Here is an 18,572-nt window from a genome sequence, read left to right as displayed (position 1 = left end):
ACATTTTAAGGACCAGAAGAAAAAAGCTTAGAGAAAATATAACAAACAACAAAAATTCCTACATGTTTATTAAACATAACAAATTACCCGTAAGTCTTACGGAGTCTTAGCCAAGGCCTTTCCAACTTTTCAGCAAGGGTTGAGGACCCTCCCCCCCCCCAGTCTCTCAAAACTCAGCCTTTATATACCAAAAAGGTCATTGTTTTTTAGTCTCTGGAAAACCCAGCCTGAACCAGTATATATACACACGGAAAACACCCAAGGGTTATTTCTTTTCCTGGAGCTCGTTACAATTTCTGGGGCTTTTTGTTTCTGGAGCAGCTGTGGTACCCCATAGACTTGCATAGAGTCCCTGGCCCACAATACACTAAACATTCATAAATTTAATACAACACAGTCTTTGAAAACACTGCATGTGGCTGCAATAACTGTCTCACCATGATGTACGAGTTTTGTACTGTGTGCATACCATAGAAACGCTTTTTTAAAATCTGGGATGTAAATTTTTGCACTTACTCATTTACAATGAATCTTGTGCAAAGATTAATAGTTCTAGGCAAGTGGGACTGGAATGGCTGCACTACAGCACCCACGGCACGTGTAAAATACGGGCACGCAGGAGAAGCCAGGTGCAAAAGCCCAAGAGAACTTAAGTGAAAATTACACATTGATTACATGGAGTAGAAGCCAACACAGCCTGTTCCCCCGCCTCAGGACTGCACGGTACATGCAAACAAGATTCTCCAGTGGAGGGTGTGCAAGGCCCGTGTAAAAGCCCCAGCAGCATTAGAGACCGCGGAAAGCACATACAAATAGTTCACACACAGCAACGCGCAACCAGCCCAGACACCACCAGTCCTTGGAACCTCCAGCTCAGCCACGCAAGCTCTGCGTTCAGAACCTCCTCCCCACCCCCCTTTGGAGTCGCCCAATAAGGCATGGTGTCTTGATGACGCAGGCCCGCTCCGCTCAATCAGGATGCAGCTCCTCGCATGTCGTCACTTTGTTCCTGAGACCCAATGAAAAGGATGGAAAATTCCAGAATCGGTCTCTACCCAATGGGCACGGCCTTTGGAACCTGAGGGAGTCTCCAGACCAATGGACTTTGAGAATCGCTGAGGCTATTGGAGATATTGGCCAATCAGATGGGCAGAGAAGGGGGCGTGGTACTAGGCTGACATCCAATCACAGTGAGGGCAGGTTGGCGAGCTCCTCGAGGAGATATTGATTGGCAGGTCTCCAGACCTATGAGACTCGGGGCAGGCGGGCTAGTTCTCGCTTGACATTGGTTTTCACCTATCACTGTGCGTATCCCAATGATCCCGCCTCTATTGAAGCGAAGACGGGGAGTAGGCATGGCCCGGCCGGTGAGCGACACATCTTCTAATCTATCATAGTGTTGGGAGGGCGGGGCCCGGATGTGTACCTACCAATGGGGCGGCGAGGGCGGCTCAGCAGGCTTCTAGCAGGTTCCAGAAGGCGGCGTGAGAAGGGGTAGGCCGGGTCGGAGAACACTTAACCGCCAGCGTCCCGGAGACAGAGCTGGACCCTGAGCCGGAGCTATGGAGAAGGTGAGGGACGGGGCCGTTGGGGGGTGTGAAGGCGGGAGCCGGGCGGGCTGGAGCTGCGGGGAAATCTGGGCAGCTGAGGGGCAGTGCGGCCCGGGGAACAGCCCACGAGGTGCGGGCTGCGGGCGGGGGCAGGGGCAGGGGTTGACATTTACAAGGGATGGCGCCTCGGGAAACTCCCTCGGGGAACCAGCGGGGCGGGAGGTGTCGGGGTAGGAAGGAACGGCCGGGGAAGGTGTTTGGGGGGTGGGCAGAGTTAAGGCGGTGGGGAGATGAGACGTAGCCAGGGAGTCAGTGCAGGGCCCTGGAGTAGGAGACTTTGCCTAAACTAGGTTAAAAGGTGTCTTATAAGAGCCTGTTGCCGGATACATTTTAACACCCTGCCGTAGGGAGGGGCAAGCTGTGTTTTAGCATAGTCTCCCCTCCCCCCGCGACCTGTCTGTACCAGCTGACACATGTCAAAGGCCATCTTACCTTGGTTACATTTGAATGTCAAAATGTGTTTACTGACATGGTTTTAAGACACTTTTTCATCCTAGTCTAGATAGAGCCTGAAAGGGAGGGGGCCGAGCAAGTGAGAGTGGGTGCTGGGGTGACAGCACTCAGGAGATGGTAGCTGGGATTTGATGGGGGCGGGGTAGATTACTGAAGAGCAGTATGGGACACTGGGAGTGGAACAGCTGTGAAGAGAGGTAGCTAGGAGTCCTGGAAGTTGGTGGTGGTGGGGTATCTGGGAAGCAGGGGTGTGGGAGGAGATAAGTGATTTGGGAACAGCCAGCTGAATATGGGGTATCAGGGAAGCCATGAGGGGGAGACATGAAAAGATGCATGAGATAGTAAGGGGGGGGGGGCAGCACAAGGAGTCTTGAGTTGGATGTGAACTAAATGTGTATGATCAGGGTTGTTTAACGAACTGTCCGGAGATGTATTGCTTGGTAGCTTGGATGAAAGTACCATCCCCCTTATTTTCAGACTCACCTCTACATATGCATAAACACCCCTGCCTCATACCCGTACCATAGAAAATGTGCCCAGTTAAGAGTAATTGTTCTTGTTGGGTAGCTATTAACGTTTCCAAGCAATGTCAAACTGTTTGTGGAGGGGGTGAAGGATGCATTCCCATGCTGGAGATGGGAGTTGTACATAGCTGAGCTGCTGCTTAAACAAGGCTTATTAAGGTTCAGTAAAGAGACTCTGGGGTCTCTTTATCAGAGGGAGTGTTTAGAACAGGTGTACAGCTGGCATAATAAATGTCACCAGAATCTCCCTCCAACCTGTCCCATTTGAAGAGAGCCTGTTGCTTTCGCATGGGCGAAGAGGTCTTAATTGTTTTCTCCACTAACTTCTAGCTGCACACTGACTTTGCTGCTTGGACCACAGCAAATCACCAGCCTGAAGGAGCTGCTTTATCTTGGAGTAGGGCAGTTGAATTTAACTTGGCATCTTGGTCTAAAATTTACATTGCCATGGAACTAATGAAACTGAGGCACTTTTGCTTACTAGAGACTAGGTATAGTGTGGATGAGGCCATCGTGAGCCTCCCACACAAGCACAGCCTTGCCAGTGCCCCACAATCCTGAACTGCAAGGCCCCATCCTGCTATTCCTGTCTTTGGTTCTTTCTGCATACAGCTCTGCCAATGCCCTTCAGTCCTGATCTGCAGCCCCCTACTATCACAGTTCTAAATTCCACTTCCTCAGAGCTTTGCTAATGTCTGTCAATCCCAACTGCCTCCCCATCCCACTCAAGGAATTCCTCCTGTCTCCCGCCCCTGCAGACATAACTCCTGATTTATCTCAATGCCATTCTTCATTTCCTATCTTTGTCCCTGACTTGAGCAAAAAAAGCCCAGGGTTGGGGTTTTTTGTTTGTTTGGGGTTTTTTTTGCATACAAACATCCACTGTGAAGTGGGATGAGGCCCACGAAAACTCTTTGCTTATGACCTTTGTCAGAATGTAAGTCCAGCTCTAAAATGGAAAAAAAATTATTAATTTGTAGCACCATCTCTGAGCTCTCAAACTCTGGCACTGGAAACTGGAGTGCCAGTTTTGTCAGATACCTGAACACTGAAGTAGAATGTCAAATTATTTTTTTAAAATTTGATTATTTCTGCTTCTGCCCCAAGTAGTAAGTCTTATGCTGTCAGCTAATTTGGGTTGAGCATTCAAAAAGCTTTTAGAGGCAGTAATTATTTTGCCACTCATGGCATATAATTTAAAGATCCATTATTGCTCAGACCCCATCAGCACTGAAAATGGAGATAGCATTGGAACACAGCTTTTAGGGGTCCATCTTAACACTCCTTCTTGTGGAAGGGAGACTTTGGATGTAACTGGGACATGCATCTGTTTGTACTGGCAGAGTTCAGGCTATGAAGTACTTAGAGTGGAAGTAACAGGCTGAGAAAAATGCAAATATTATATGCAGCCTTCCTAAGGAGCTCCTTAGAGTTCTACCTGATGTGCTGTTGAAGTAACTCATCAGTGATTGCCTTCCCTTGGCCGAGACATCTCACTAGCAGTTGTTGGGTTTTTGAGAGGTACTGCCTCCCCATCAGTTCACGCTTCCAGGGAAGTCACACCTACACAACTTTACTCACCTGATGACTTCTGGTCTCTGTAGTGTTTGACTCTGAATGGACTGATTGGCCCAAGCTGCATCTTCCAAGAAACTGATGACATTTCTTGGGCATTGTTTGAAACTACTTGTCATGTGGGAGAATTCCATCGATGAGGTGTCTCCAAAGGGGAGAAGTAGCTGGCTGGATGAGAATTGCAAGAGGGATAGACTTGGCTATCTCTGATTTGGGGTATTCACAGACCTCTTACTGAGAAATCTGGAGTCCTTTGCTGTTGCACAACTTCTGTAGAACAGCCACCTCAGTTTCCAAGTTCTTATTGAATCTCTGTGCTGTCAAGATGCTGATCATGCTCTTGTATTAACCTTTCTGGGACTGTTAAGGGAGGCAGTATGTCTCCCTTCGAGCAGTTATTGAGTCAGAGTGGTTGCTGGTGAAAGATTATTCTTCCTATTCCAAGTGCTGACTGCAGTAAGACTTCAAGCAGCTGCTGCTTGTGAAGAACCAAAGAGGCAATAACAAGGGGCAGTCTTTAAAGTCACTCTCCTGCCTGTGATGCTGTGAGTTGGGAAAGATAATTCCAGGGTAAGAGGATTGCTTCAAGACTCCCACCCGTAGCTGATCATGCTAATCCCCTGCTCACTCTTGCTTCGCCCTCCACAGGTGAACGAGTTGAAGGAGAAAGGTAACAAAGCCCTGAGCACAGGCAACATTGCAGAAGCCATCAAGCACTATTCGGAGGCAATAAAACTCGACTCCAAGAACCATGTACTCTACAGCAACAGATCTGCAGCCTATGCCAAGAAAGGGGAGTACCAGAAAGCGCTGGAGGATGCCCGTAAAACGGTTGAGCTCAAGCCAGAGTGGGGCAAGGTGAGGGTCCATCTCTAGATTGTCTTTGGAGTCTTAAACTATGTTGTTTTGCCTGTGGACTGAATGTTAGGGCTGGTGTTATGAAGGTTAGACTGATCACAATGGTGACTTCATGCCTTAAAATCTTGGTCATTGGAGAGTCATGTTTGCAATAGATGCCAATTGGAGTTAGCCTGACTCTCCCTAATCACATGTGGCAGGAAAAATTGTATTGTAACACAACATAACCATGTTATCTTTGTAGTTTAAGCTGGGAATAAATGATACCTCAGTGCTCTTTAATCATGCTATTAAGAGGAATTCCTTTGATCTTGGCTGAGATCTTCAAAGGAGCTGGAGTTGGGTGACTAAATCTCAGCCTGTTTGTTTCATGTACTTGTATGGCTTCCATTACTGTAGTATTTGTGGGTCTTGCAATCTTTAACATAGTTATCCCCACAGTCCCCCTGTGAGGCAAGGCAGTGCTGTTAACCTCATTTTACAGATGGGGAAACGAGGCACAGACAGACTGATTTGCCCAACATCACCTAGTTTGATGGAGCGGGAACTTGAACCCATGTGTCTTGAGTTTAACCCTGAGGAATTTCTCTTCAATCAGAGCAGTTTCCAGTCTCCGGAAGTAACATTTGTGGCTATTGTTCTATGTATTGGCCACCATGTTGGTTGTCACTGGGGACTGAATCACAGATCTTCAGAGCTATAAGCCATGAGTCGATATAACCTGAGCTAAAAGGTTAGACTTTATAGCTGGGGGCTGTGATAGACTCTCATGCTCTGGGCATGGGCAACAGAAGACGACCTGTAACACAGTGGCAGCTTACAAAGATGTGCTTGTCAAACCTCTGTCCTCCAGTGGGGTCTGTTTTCCTGCACAGGATATTGGGGTTTCTATTCCCTGCCATACAGGAGACATAGGCCTAAATGTTGCAGAGGCAGGTTGCTCTTCTAAGATTCCCATGTGCCCCAGTCTGGGGTGGGATGCAGTGATGCTGAAATTCCATGAGTGTGGGGACTCATCCCATCCTCTACTGGGACCTCATGACTTCCTGCCCTATTGTATCCCTCTCTCCCGCTTTCAGGGCTACTCTCGCAAGGCAGCTGCCCTGGAGTTCTTGAATCGTTTTGAGGAGGCCAAGAAGACTTATGAGGAAGGGCTGAAACACGAGCCAGGGAACTCTCAGCTGAAAGAGGGGCTCCAGAACATGGAAGCCAGGCTAGCGGGTAAGGGAACGAACTAGGGGAGCAGGAATTGCAGCCAGAGATCTCCACTTAATATATAAGTACTGCCTTCTTCCAAGCCACCCTGCTTAGATGCTTGGCACTGAGAAGTTACAGAGATCAGACTCCTCTGTGCACCTATAGTAAGTGCCCTCTCGTGCTGGGCTCTGCTCTTGGGTCGGCAGGAGAAGCATGGGAGAGAGAAGGTGCCATGGAATTAGAACTAGGGCTACCTTCTTTCCACCAGGCAACTGGGCTTAAACTGCCCCTTTTTCAACCCTGAGCTGGGACTGACAAGTCTATCCACAAGGCTCCTCGCCCCTGTGTCTGGTCAAGGGGCAAGTATCACTCAGCAGGGATTGGTTGTTGTGTTAGCCATGCAGGCTGCAGCTTCACTATAGCCGCAGAAATGTCATACCCTGTATCAGACCGAAGTATCTTATTGGGCTGACCTGGGTGCTGAAATGACCAGCCTATGCTTCTGTTTCTGCCCCCCCCAGAGAGGAAGCTCATGAACCCCTTTAACATGCCAAACCTCTACCAGAAGCTGGAGAGTGACCCCCGCACAAGAGCCTTGCTGAATGACCCCAGCTACAAAGACCTGATTGAGCAGCTCCGGAACAAGCCCTCTGACCTGGGGACGTAAGTTGGACCTCCCCTGGTTCTGCTGAGGGTGATTCTGCTGCACTTCAGTCTTGGGAGGAGTAAGGTTTCATCCTCTTGAAAATAGTTTGTCCTGAGCCTCATGCGTGGGGTCTCCCTTGCATTGCAAACTGCAGCCTTTCTGCCTCCCTGCTCCCCAGTCTACACCATGCCATCCCAGGATATGCGTGATCCAAGACACCCAGTCATACATAACCCTTTAGGTCCTGTCTTTGAGCCAAAAGGCAGAGTGTATATGGATCACTAACCATTCACACTGCCCCTCTGATGCACAGGCAGGGTCCTTGCCCGAGGGGCTCTGGATTGGTATGTGGTAAAGGAGAGCAGGATAGTAGCAGGGTGTTAAGGGGGTTGAAGTAGGCAGTGATGCAGGTGAAGCCCAAGCTGTGCAAAATATAAAGGTGCTGCAGAAAGGGAATAGAAAGCTTGTATTTAGCTCCCAAAGCAGTTCCCAGGTATCTGGCTTTCTTGAGTTTCTCCCAGGCTACAGCAGGGAGAATCCGGCGCCTGGAGTTGGAGGTTCAACCTATCTTCCATCATCCCAGTCTGCCAAGATGTAGAAGCCAGGTCTGTAGGGCCTGTCTGAATGGCTCCCAGCTACTCACTCCTCCCCTTGCCTCTTTCAGGAAGCTGCAGGACCCGCGAGTGATGACCACGCTGAGCGTGCTGTTAGGAGTTGACCTCGGCAGTGGGGACGATGAGGATGAAGCCATGTCTCCGCCTCCACCCCCTCCACCTAAAAAGGAACCCAAACCAGAGCCCATGGAAGAGGATCTCCCAGAGAACAAGAAGCAGGTACCACCAGCTGAATCCCTTGTCCTATTATGCTGAACACTTCCTGTCATGCTCAAGAAGCTGGGTGAAGGGGTTTGATGCAAGGAAATGCGCTTTAGTAGGGGCCTGAGTGGGGCTGCAAGGCATCCTAATAAAGATGCCCTGATCTCAGGAACAGAGCAGATACTTGGCTGGCATTGCCCTCCAACTTGCTGGCAGGGCAGTAGATCATCTAATCAGCTCAGATTGGCCCTGTGACAGGAGCCTTGGGAAAGACCCTTCTCTCCTGAGGCTGCGTCACCTTGCTTCCTTTGTGTTCACTAGGTTAACAGACTATTGCTACGGTGCTCCTGTTTTCTCTGTTAAGGGGAAACTGCCTGCTTGCGGGGAGGGTGTAAGTTTCGTGGTTAGGCTTTTACCTGCACTAGGGTCAGTGGCCAGGACAAGGAATTCATCTTGGGCTCTGCCTGCACCTGGATTTCCTATGGCAATAAAACAACCAAGGTTAGGGGCCTGACCTCAGTAGGTGCTGTTCCAAGAACTACTGCCCACAGCTGGTTCAGACCTCAGGTTTTGGTGAGGGAGATCCTGTCAGAAAATAGGCACTTAACCTGTTCACAGGTAAGAACTAGTAGCAGGCAAGGCCTCCCCAGCCTTCATCTTCTCGTTGGGGAAAGGATGTTGCACTGTGGCCTGACTGTTTTAGTTCCTTTTGGCTTCCATTAAAGCTCAGCGCCTAAGGCTATGAAGCCCCACAGGGCAGTCTTGCAATATGGGAGGAAATAAGTTGCTTTTTTCTTAGAAATGTGCCATGCCAGTTGGAAAGTGCATTAACCTTTGCTAGTATGCAGAAGGCTGGCTCGCTTCTCCCCTGAATGTATCACAGTGTTAGTGTGCCAGACTAGCCCCTTATCTGTAGTCCACCCATAGATGCCCTCCATGCAACTTGCAAGTTGTCATATTACAATGTGTTGTTGCTGAACTGGAAACACAGGTAATCAGATCAAGGCTCCTAGCTGACAACAGGCGTGCTAACACATCACTGTGGGACACCTTCCCCTCCAACCTTGTGCTACCTGTTTCCTGGCAGCAGGAAATACCAAGATTGTGTGGGTTTGTAGGAGCCGTGCTCCAGAAGTAAACAATTGTGTCCCCACAAGCCTTGATTCCAGTGGTGGTGGGAAAGGGTGATGCTAGGAAAGCCTGTGAATGTCTGGTACTGGTCATTAGAAAAATGCATAGGCCAGGACTCTGCTCGTAGCTTGAACTCCAGATCTGGGTTGTAAGGCTTAAGAGAACTGAAGGGCTTGATACAATGGCAGCTGGAGATGCTTTTTCTCTTTCCCCTGCCCCCACTTTCAGGCTCTGAAGGAGAAGGAGCTGGGAAATGAGGCCTACAAGAAGAAAGACTTTGATGTGGCGTTAAAGCACTATGACAAAGCTAAAGAGCTGGATCCCACCAACATGACTTACATTAGTAACCAAGCAGGTGAGTGGCAAGTTCCAGTCTGATCTTGAGGGTGCTGCTTCCAAAATCTAACTCTAAAAGAGATCTCACACACTCTGAGATGCAGCCACCTCTGGGGTGAAATGAGACAGCTGTCTGTCACCATCCATAAACACCAGTTTAGGACAGGAGATTAAGGAGAATGTTATAACCATTAAAACAGCAGTGAGGCAGAATGGAGTCATCTGACCTGGAACATGCCTGAGTGCCCAGAGTTACCAAAAGGGCTCTGTCCTATATGTACAGAGTCTCTTACTACATTTGTGCCCCTTCAGCCCATGCTGAGACTGATGGAGTAGATGGTGTGCTTCCCTGTGGGGTTCCTTGACGGTCTCCTATCCACTTGCTGATCTGGCCCAGCCCTGCTTAGCTTACACAAGCTCTTGTGGAGGCAGTGTTGTCTAGTGGATAGACCACTGGATTTGGGGGCTCAGGAGCTCTTTGCTCAGATGAGCTATTCTAAATTTGGATAACTAACCTTATCCCATGCCCTTATGAGCAGGGCTTTGAGAGAACTGCACTTTCACAGACTGCATGGAAATCATGAAATAAGCCCAATACTGTGCTTTTTTTTCCCCCCAAACAGCAGGGAGGCAAAAGTGGCCGTCTGTGGCAGTTTCATGTTCAGTATGACTTGTAGCATGTAGCAATGTCATGTCAAAGCAGTAGTTTGTAGCGACGTGGGACGCTGCTGCTGCTGCTTAGAACATGAGCTGCACTGAGCAGGACATGGTGCATGCGGATCCACGCTTGTCTCTCCTGTGGGGCTGTGGCAGCTCATGTGTCATGTGGTGGTGGCGGCATTAGCTCCTGTGCCTCACGTAAGACCAGCTGCTGAAAACTCCCCCTGTACTGCTATGATTTTTTTTCCAGCTGTGGGAGGCAGAGCTGGCATCCACATGCCCCAGTTTCCTGTTAAGTGTAGCTCATAATGCATATTCCAAGCAGTGGTGACACAGGCTACTGTGCCTCACATAAAATTGGCTGCCAAGCCCCCCGCACACCCCCAAACTGCTTCTCTGATATGATGCTGCTCAATGCTCAGAGTCACACCAAGCAGGAAATGGGTGCGTTTAAGTGCCCATTTCCACCTCCTGTTGAAAAAGTCACAGTAGTTAAAGGGGGGACTCAGTGGCCAGTTTTATACCAAGGAGTACAGAAGTGACCTTTCTCTTACTGCATTCTGTGAAAATTGCTACTTTCCCATGACACTGGTATGAATTTTTTAAAATTTCAGTTTTTCTCAGGGCCCTACCCATGAGGCTCACTACATTTCAAAACAGTATGAGCAGCATGTGGATTTTAGAGCACGTAGAAGGGTCAGCCTTTAAACAGAAAGAGTGCACAACCTTAGCTTGAGTGGCATTGGGGCTCTGCTAGAAGAACAATGCAGGTGGTCTGGCTGGGGTTTATGGTAGGAAGTGGTCTCATGCGTTTTTGCCCTTGCAGCGGTGTACTTTGAGAAAGGCGACTACAATAAGTGCCGAGAGCTGTGTGAGCAGGCCATTGAGGTGGGGCGTGAGAACAGGGAGGACTACCGGCAGATTGCCAAGTGAGTGCATCCAGCGTCAGGCTGGGGCTTACAGAAGCAAGCGTCTTCACCACCTGCCCTTTTCCTTGGATTCCTATAGCGCCCTCATCAGTGGGGTATCCAAGTGCCTCCTAGCAGGGCTGGTGCAAGGACGTTTCACACCCTAGGCGAAACTTCCACCTTACGCCCATGCCCCTGCCCTAAGGGCGCCCCGCCCCCGTGGCAGCTCCCTCCCGCCGCCCTGAGGCACGCCCCTTGTGGCAGCTCCCCACACACCCCGCCCTGAGGCACCCCCTCCCGCCCCAGTTCACCCCTGCTCCGCACGAGCACCCTAAGCGCGCCGTAGCTGCTTCACTTCTCCTGCCTCTCAGGCTTGCAGCGCCTGAGCTGATTGGTGCCGCAAGCCTGGGAGGTGGGAGAAGTGAAGCAACCACAGCGTGCTCAGGGAGGAGCTGGGGCAGGGTGAGCTGGGGTGGGGAGTGCCCCTGCATGCCGACCCTCCCCCTACTTGCTGCAGGCAGCACTCCCCGTGCTCCTCTGCCCCAGCTCCCTCTGCCTAAATGCTGATGGCGACCGGGGCAGCCGAAGATCCGGCCGCCGCTGTTGCTGCCAAAGAAAACGGCGCCCCCAAATCCCAGTGCCCTAGGCGACTGCCTGGGTCGCCTAAATGGTTGCACTGGCCCTGCCTCCTAGTCATGCATGGAGAAACTTCTCACCTCCAGGTTGCTAGTTCAAATCCAGCCCAGGTCTGGGCTATTGTCATTAGCCAGTGGTTTGAAACAAGTTTGCTGGGTCTTAGTCACTGTCACAATTGACTGCTGTGCCACAGACACCTGAACTCTCCTCTGGGTCAGGGAGAAAAACTTCAGTACGGATGATTGTGCAGGGAGGTGCCATACTTCTGTCCCTTGTTGCCTTTATCTTGATGCTGGCTGCTTTCTCCACATTCAGAGCTTACGCAAGAATTGGCAATTCCTACTTCAAGGAGGAGAAGTACAAGGAAGCCATCCAATTCTATAACAAGTCTCTGGCTGAGCACCGGACTCCAGATGTACTAAAAAAGTGTCAGCAAGTGAGTGTGGGGTTGTGTTCCATAGTGCATGTGGGGCCTGCTGCAGGATGTGCACTCACTTGCACAGTGTTCCCCCTGCTGGCAGAGCAGAGACATCATCCTGCCATTCAAATGCCCTGACTCTAAAATTCAAGCCTCATAGCATGTTTGTAGCTCGGAGGCTTCTAGGGCTCCCCATAGTATTGGAAACATGATTTTTGCCAAGTTTCCACATTATCACAGCTGTGAGCCCCTCATACCTTACATTAATCCTTTGTTTCAGAGTCCTTTTGCAGACACAATTCTTGCCGCCAGCAAGAGTGGGAACCATAGAATTAATTAGCTCCAAGGAGGGGGAATTTACCCCTCTCTGAGGTATTATTTTTGGCTGTCTGAAGACTTGGGGAGACATCAGTTGTTAAACTTCGTTGCGTGAAGTTTTTCACTGCAGCTACGAAGGCTAGAAGCATGATCTTTTCAAAGAAAGGGGGAGGTTTTGAAGCATCAGGGTGGCTGCTTTGCTGCATCACTTTAAGACACAGGCCCCTGATTTGCCCCTCGACTGGAACACATTCCTTACTGCTGCATGATTGTGGGTATCTGTGTGAGAGCAGCCAGTCCGGATTAGTGGATCATTGTAGTAACTCAGCCTGACCTCTGTCTGGCACTGACTCACAGCATGGCCACTCTATCCTAGCACTCCATGGAGAGCCTGCTGGGTTGGGTGGCTTTGTGTGTGGGATGGGGAGACCCCTGGAGCTCCCCCCAGCATTTACCAGGGCAGAGCACCACATTCTGAAGCCCCATCGTCTCCCTGTGTCTTGGCCATTTTTATCCCTACTGCAGCCTGGATGCAAAAAGCAGGGGAGCAGTCTGTAGTGGGTGGAACGTGTTGCCAAGGAGAGTGGGTACTGCTGAGAAGGGAAAGGTCTGTTACATCATGCCATGCTTCCTCCACAGGCTGAGAAGATCTTGAAAGAGCAGGAGAGATTGGCGTACATCGACCCCAATCTGGCTCTGGAGGAGAAAAACAAAGGCAACGAGTGTTTCCAGAAAGGTGAGGGCTCTCAAAGCTTGACTAGAAATCAGTGAAGAGCCCTGCAACATAGCCAGGGCTGCAGGGCTGGGTTAATGGGCTGGTCTCTTCAGTAGCCATAAAGGAGCCTGCCTTATGTACCCTGGTGTTCTTTTCCTTGCTGTGGGGATGTGACTGAATCTGGCATGAATCTGCTATAAAAATGTTTTTATAGCATCAGGCTGGGATGATGTCAGCCCTGCCTCACTACTGGACTGAGTATGGGGAAGCGGATAGCCTGATTTCCAGAGCTACAGCTGAAGCCGAGAGGAAGTGCAGGTTCCTGGGCTGTCTGGCAAAGGAGGGAAGAGTTAAGCCATGCTCTGCTGAATGGGTTAGTGCGGTGTTTACAAGTGAGTGCAGGCGTTCCTATGATTTACCACTGCCCTCCTCTCCTCTTAGGGGACTATCCCCAAGCAATGAAACACTACTCAGAAGCCATCAAACGCAACCCCAACGATGCCAAACTCTACAGCAACAGAGCTGCCTGCTACACCAAACTCCTGGAATTCCCGCTAGCGCTAAAGGTAAGCACCGAAGGCTGCTTGTCTCAGAGTCCATCCTATCCATGCATTACTAGGGCTCTGGACTAGCAGCAAACCGCGGCTTCTGTCATCCTTGCAACAAACCTGGGTGGCATCTTGCCATCCCCAGAGATGACTATTTCTTTATATTACTGTAGGTGCCCCCGTCACAGGCCAGGACTCCATCGTGCTATGCAAACACAGAACAGTCTTTGCCTCAAAGACCTGACAATACATGCTTAGAATTGTCTCCATTTACGCAACAGCTTGTGTTCATTGTACTCCAACCCAGGTTTGGTGGTGGGCCAACATCTTTAAACCTTTCAGCCCTCTGTCCCAACCCCACCATCCCTCTGAACATTGCTTTACAAGGCATTTAACCCTTCAGAAGCTCCACGATCAAGTATAGGCTTTTTCTTGGCTGGCCTGGCAGGTTGTGAAATGGCAGCATTTCTTGCTTAGGGCAGAACACAAGTGCTGATAGGTGCTCTTCTCCTCCCTCTCCCTTCCCCCTCTCTGCGAAGGGCAAGCAGGGCCTCAGGGGGAAGAGGCTGGGCAGACCTTGGGGCAGAGCATGGGGCGGGACCACCATCCAGGTGCTGGGGCCCACAAAAGATTAATACGGCCCTGTGGGTGTTGAGCACCCCCCCCGTTTTTTTTTTTTTGGCGGATGCTTGAGTACCGGCGCACCCACAGAGTCGGTCCCTATGAGTATGAAGCAGGCCAGATGTTTTGCTAATAAAATGACAAGCCTGTTCTCTCTCCAGTGAAGTTAACTTAATATGGTGTCTTCCTTCCGTTAGGACTGTGAAGAATGTATCCGGCTAGAACCTACATTTAGTAAGTAGACTGTGTGTCTGGGGGGTGAGTTGCACAATTCACCTTGGCTGGCCTAGCTTCTCATGTGACACTGTGTGGAATAGCCAGCATGTACTGAGGTGAGGGAGGGAGCCTGGGCTGATACTGTAAAGGCCTGTGGAATAGTTCAGGCTGAACATACCTTAAGTTCATCCTGTTGGCCAGGGCCTGTGGTTCCTAATCAGTGTTTCACACGCCCTGCTGAGCTTGCTACCAAAGGGGACCTGTGGTGGCAGCACGGGCAGGGAAGAAGTGTTCAGCAAGCGTAAACCCCAAGGGATTGTGTCTTGCTTGCAGTCAAGGGTTACACCCGAAAAGCTGCAGCGCTGGAAGCCATGAAAGACTATACTAAAGCCATGGATGTCTACCAGAAAGCTCTTGACCTGGATTCCAACTGCAAGGTGAGAGCATCTGATGCGTAGCAGTACTATACTGCCAGCAGCTGGCTGGTGTTGGAGAGCCAAAGAGGTGGCTTGATCCTGGCCTATAAGTGCTCTCAAGAATCTTATCCCCCTGCAGGTAGAGGGCTTTTTAATGTAGCAAACAAAGACAGAATTAAATTGACTGGAAATAAGGTAAAGTAACTCTTTAACAGGGAACATAATTAACCGCTAGAACAGCCTCCTGGGGTGGTTGTGGATTCTCCATCCCTGGTGTCTAAATCAGGACTGGGCGTGCCCCTGTAAAAGAGCTGTGCTAGCTAAGAGATGTCAAACTCCTTTGGGAAACAGTGCTGAATTCTAGGCTTAATTATGGTCTGTGAGTTGGGATATAAATGCCCAGCAGGATCCCTGTTGGAGTTAATGAGACTTGTACAGAGATCAGGGATATAACCTTTATAATAACAGCTACCTTTGTAGCTCATTCATTGCCGCCTTGACTCCTTGCTTAGTGGGGAAATAGGCTTCTGTTTAGGCTCAGTACTTTATTTCTTTCCTCTTTATTTCTCCTGGTGGTTTTTGAGTCTCCTCTGTGCTTCCTGCCACAACTCACCATTCTGAACGTTGTGAAAACATGGAGTCCTGTGGCACCTTAAAGACTAACATTTATTTGGGCATAAGATTTTGTGTGCTAAAACCCACTTCATCAGATGCATGGAGAGAAAAGTATGGTGAGCACAATATATATTATAGCACATGAAAAGATAGGAGTTGCCTTATCAAGTGGGAGGTCAGTGCTAACGATCCAATTCAATTAAGGTGGAAGTGGCCTATTCTCAACAGTTGACAAGAGGGGCGAATACCTAGGGAGGGAGAATTTACTTTTGTAATGCATTGGCCTCATTAGCAATCAAGGTGGCCCATTTCAGACAGTTGACAAGAAGATGTGGACACTATCAGATTAGGCCTGAATAAAGACTGGGAGTGAATGGGTCACTACAAAATAATTTTCACTTTGCTGATACTCACACCTTCTTGTCAACTGTTTGAAATGGGCCACCTTGACTGTATTGGCCTCGTTAGCATTACAAAGTAAATTTTACCTCCCTAGCTATTCGTCCCTTCTTAACTGTTGAGAATAGGCCACTTCCACCTTAACTGAGTTGGCTCGTTAGCACTGACCCCCCACTTGATAAGGCAACTCCCATCTTTTCATGTGCTATAATATACATTCTGCTGACTATTTTTCACTCATGCATCTGATACGTGGGTTTAGCCCATGAAAGCATATATGCCCAAATAAATTTGTTAATATCTAAGGTGCCACAAGGACTCCTCTTTGTTTTTGCTGATACAGACTAGGCTACCACTCTGAAACCTGAACATTGTGAGCGTCACTTCCATTCCATCCACTTACAGCTAGTTAACTTTGATCATGAAATGGGCTGTCAAGTTGACACTTTAATCAGATTAAGAGGGAGTAGCAGAACTAGCCCCTCTGAATCACTGTCAAGCTGTCTGCAGACTCAGGCAGCCAGAACTGTCTGTTGCTGGTCCCATTTGGAAGATTTTCTGCAGACATGAGAGCTAGAAACTTTTCTTTAAATTAAAGTTGAGATTATACACAGTCTGTCACACAGCCATGTAAACATGACACCCTGTTTTCAAGCACAAATCATTGGGTTCCTTGTCTGGGTGAAAGTATTATTCAGAAGATCAAGCTAAGTGATCACAATGGTCCTGTACCTTAGGACTGTCTGTCCGTGGGTGTAGGAGCAGGCTTGTTTGGGGCGACCTGAAATGACTTAATGTACTAGCTAGACAGCCCTTCCCCCAGGGTAAGCTGTGCTGAAATGCCTTGCTGAGGTTCCCTGGCAGGGATCAGTTCTGGCTGTGCTCCCTTGAGGCCCAGGTTGCAAGGACTAATGACTGAGGAGTCTAGGGCCTGTGTCCTGTCACCAAACCAACCTTGCATGGCATTACCATTGCCCCTCACCTGGCAGAGTACAGTAGTTAGCTCTGACGGAGCTCCTCATGCTGCCCCTGCCGTTCTTGCTTCAGGAAGCTGCTGACGGTTACCAGCGCTGCCTCATGGCCCAGTACAATCGCAATGACAACCCTGAGGAGGTCAAGCGACGTGCCATGGCTGATCCTGAGGTGCAACAGATCATGAGCGACCCAGCGATGCGACTGATCCTGGAGCAGATGCAGAAAGACCCACAGGCGCTGAGCGAGTGAGTGAGGCTACCTGAACGTGGGGGTGACTGGAGCTTGGGTCTGGCTAGATCTAGCTGTGGGCATCACTGAGGTCTGCTTAGGTCACAGGGAGGTCTCCTGAGGAGCTACATTGTGCTTCCTGCTGAGCACATTAGGGATGTGTTTCATAAGGAACCAGTAGCACTGCTTAGCTCAGCCTTTAGGTGGTGCTGTTGGGTCCAAAATCACTATCCTATGCTGGTCCCTATAGCAGGGGACTGTGTCCGCATCAGAGAGCCCATAGCATTTTCTCAAGAGTTAGGGTGTTCACCCCAGTGCCTTGGCTGAATTCCCCCATTCTGGGAAGTTTGGACTCCTTACAGTCCATCAGCGTCAAGCATGTGCAAGGTGTTCCTTTACTCTCTTAGAGTTGTCTGACACCAACCACCCCACACCCTTGCATCCCACCCCAGAGGTGGCTGGGTCACAGGCAAGGAATACTTCATAAAAAAGCACTGGGCCCTGACCTGGAGGCAGCTGCATCTTGGAGGTGATGGAAGTGTCAAACTCAAGTGCTTTGGGGTGATATTACTTCTTTCTCTCTGCAGACACTTGAAGAACCCAGTAATAGCCCAGAAAATCCAGAAGCTGATGGATGTTGGTTTGATCGCAATTCGGTGATGACTTCACCACCCTACTCTGCCCCTTTGCCTGTTCGTAGGGCAGCTGGGACATTGGACACTGGCAGTACAAGCAAAAGGAAAGCCTATCTCAATAGGAGATAAAGACTTGTACAGTATCATGCTCTCCATGGGACCTGCTGCCCACACCACCCTTGCCAGTGCGGGGCCAGCTAGCCACTTTCTCTCCAGTTCCTGTATCTTACAAACAGCTTGTTCCATTGTTGAGCTGCCCCTCCCCTCTGCAGTTCTTTCTCTTTGTTGGCAGAGGTGTGGGAGGTGACGGCTCCTATCTGTTCATTGTCTGGTTCTTCTGGCTGTGAGACTGCATTGCCATGCCGCACTCCCAATAAAAGAGCAAAGCAGTCAAACGGTGCTTCTGGGTCTGTGTCCGTCCCTCCTCCCCACCAGACAACCAAAGGAATGTCTGTTAAAAAATCCCAGGTGTGTCCATGCACACTTTAGAAAGGTTGCATGTGTTGTCTCTTAGCAGCCAGCATGCTTTGCAGCTGGCCATCCCACAGGGGGTGCTAGAAGACACCTGGTTTCACTTGTCAGTGTCTTCTCAAGTCTCACACATCTGTCTCATGCCAGTAAGTGAAACAGGAAGTGTCTCATTGACATGCCTCGATATGTAGCCAGACGGGTGGGATTTGGATCCTCTGCTGGTGTCACAAGCTGACGGTTATGTTGACACCACTCCAATGCCTGGCCTGTAGCCTTTAAGCTCATGAACAGATAATACAGACTCTGGTCTCTACCGTTGTGAGAGCGGGATGCCTGGCTTCTTCCCTGGAATCTCCATCTGGAGGGGAGAAGATGGAGTGGTTGGGATGAAGGCTATATCAGGAGAGATGACAAACGCCTTAGTAGCAGGGTTCACTCTGCAAAGGAAGAGTCAGCTGCCCCTAGGGGGCACCCTGCCCCAGCCTGTTGCCCTACAGGCTCCCCTCCCCTGTCGTGCACTACTTATGATGTTGCAGGGGGTCACATGGGCGGAGGATGGGGCTACTGCACTTCATTCTCCCTGCTAGTTGAGGGAACTGTGGCATTGAGTGCATTTCCCCCCACCTTAGGCAGAACTCTGTAGCCCCA

General features: G+C 49.8%; 1 protein-coding gene across 1 annotated transcript; it reads left to right on the top strand.

The window, feature by feature from the left end:
* Positions 1 to 1,438: 1,438 nt before the first annotated feature.
* On the top strand, positions 1,439 to 17,848 carry STIP1 (stress induced phosphoprotein 1). Its single transcript, XM_050960600.1, has 14 exons — positions 1,439 to 1,571; positions 4,811 to 5,020; positions 6,100 to 6,241; positions 6,739 to 6,880; positions 7,528 to 7,696; positions 9,038 to 9,164; positions 10,632 to 10,734; positions 11,665 to 11,785; positions 12,725 to 12,821; positions 13,242 to 13,366; positions 14,167 to 14,203; positions 14,519 to 14,622; positions 16,663 to 16,835; positions 17,406 to 17,848. Exons 1-14 carry the CDS (start codon positions 1,563 to 1,565, stop codon positions 17,476 to 17,478), a joined length of 1,632 nt encoding a protein of 543 aa, XP_050816557.1. The 5' UTR covers positions 1,439 to 1,562; the 3' UTR covers positions 17,479 to 17,848.
* The last annotated feature ends 724 nt before the right edge of the window (positions 17,849 to 18,572 follow it).

The sequence above is a fragment of the Gopherus flavomarginatus genome, chromosome 6 (assembly GCF_025201925.1).
Source record: "Gopherus flavomarginatus isolate rGopFla2 chromosome 6, rGopFla2.mat.asm, whole genome shotgun sequence".
Classification (NCBI taxonomy): domain Eukaryota; kingdom Metazoa; phylum Chordata; order Testudines; family Testudinidae; genus Gopherus; species Gopherus flavomarginatus.
This window is presented reverse-complemented; position numbering and strand designations above follow the sequence as displayed.

Excerpts from the sequence above, each read along its gene's own strand:
- STIP1 (XM_050960600.1), top strand. Across the intron at positions 5,021-6,099 it reads TCAAGCCAGAGTGGGGCAAG|GGCTACTCTCGCAAGGCAGC; the intron begins GTGAGGGTCCAT and ends TCCCGCTTTCAG. Across the intron at positions 14,623-16,662 it reads ACCTGGATTCCAACTGCAAG|GAAGCTGCTGACGGTTACCA; the intron begins GTGAGAGCATCT and ends TTCTTGCTTCAG.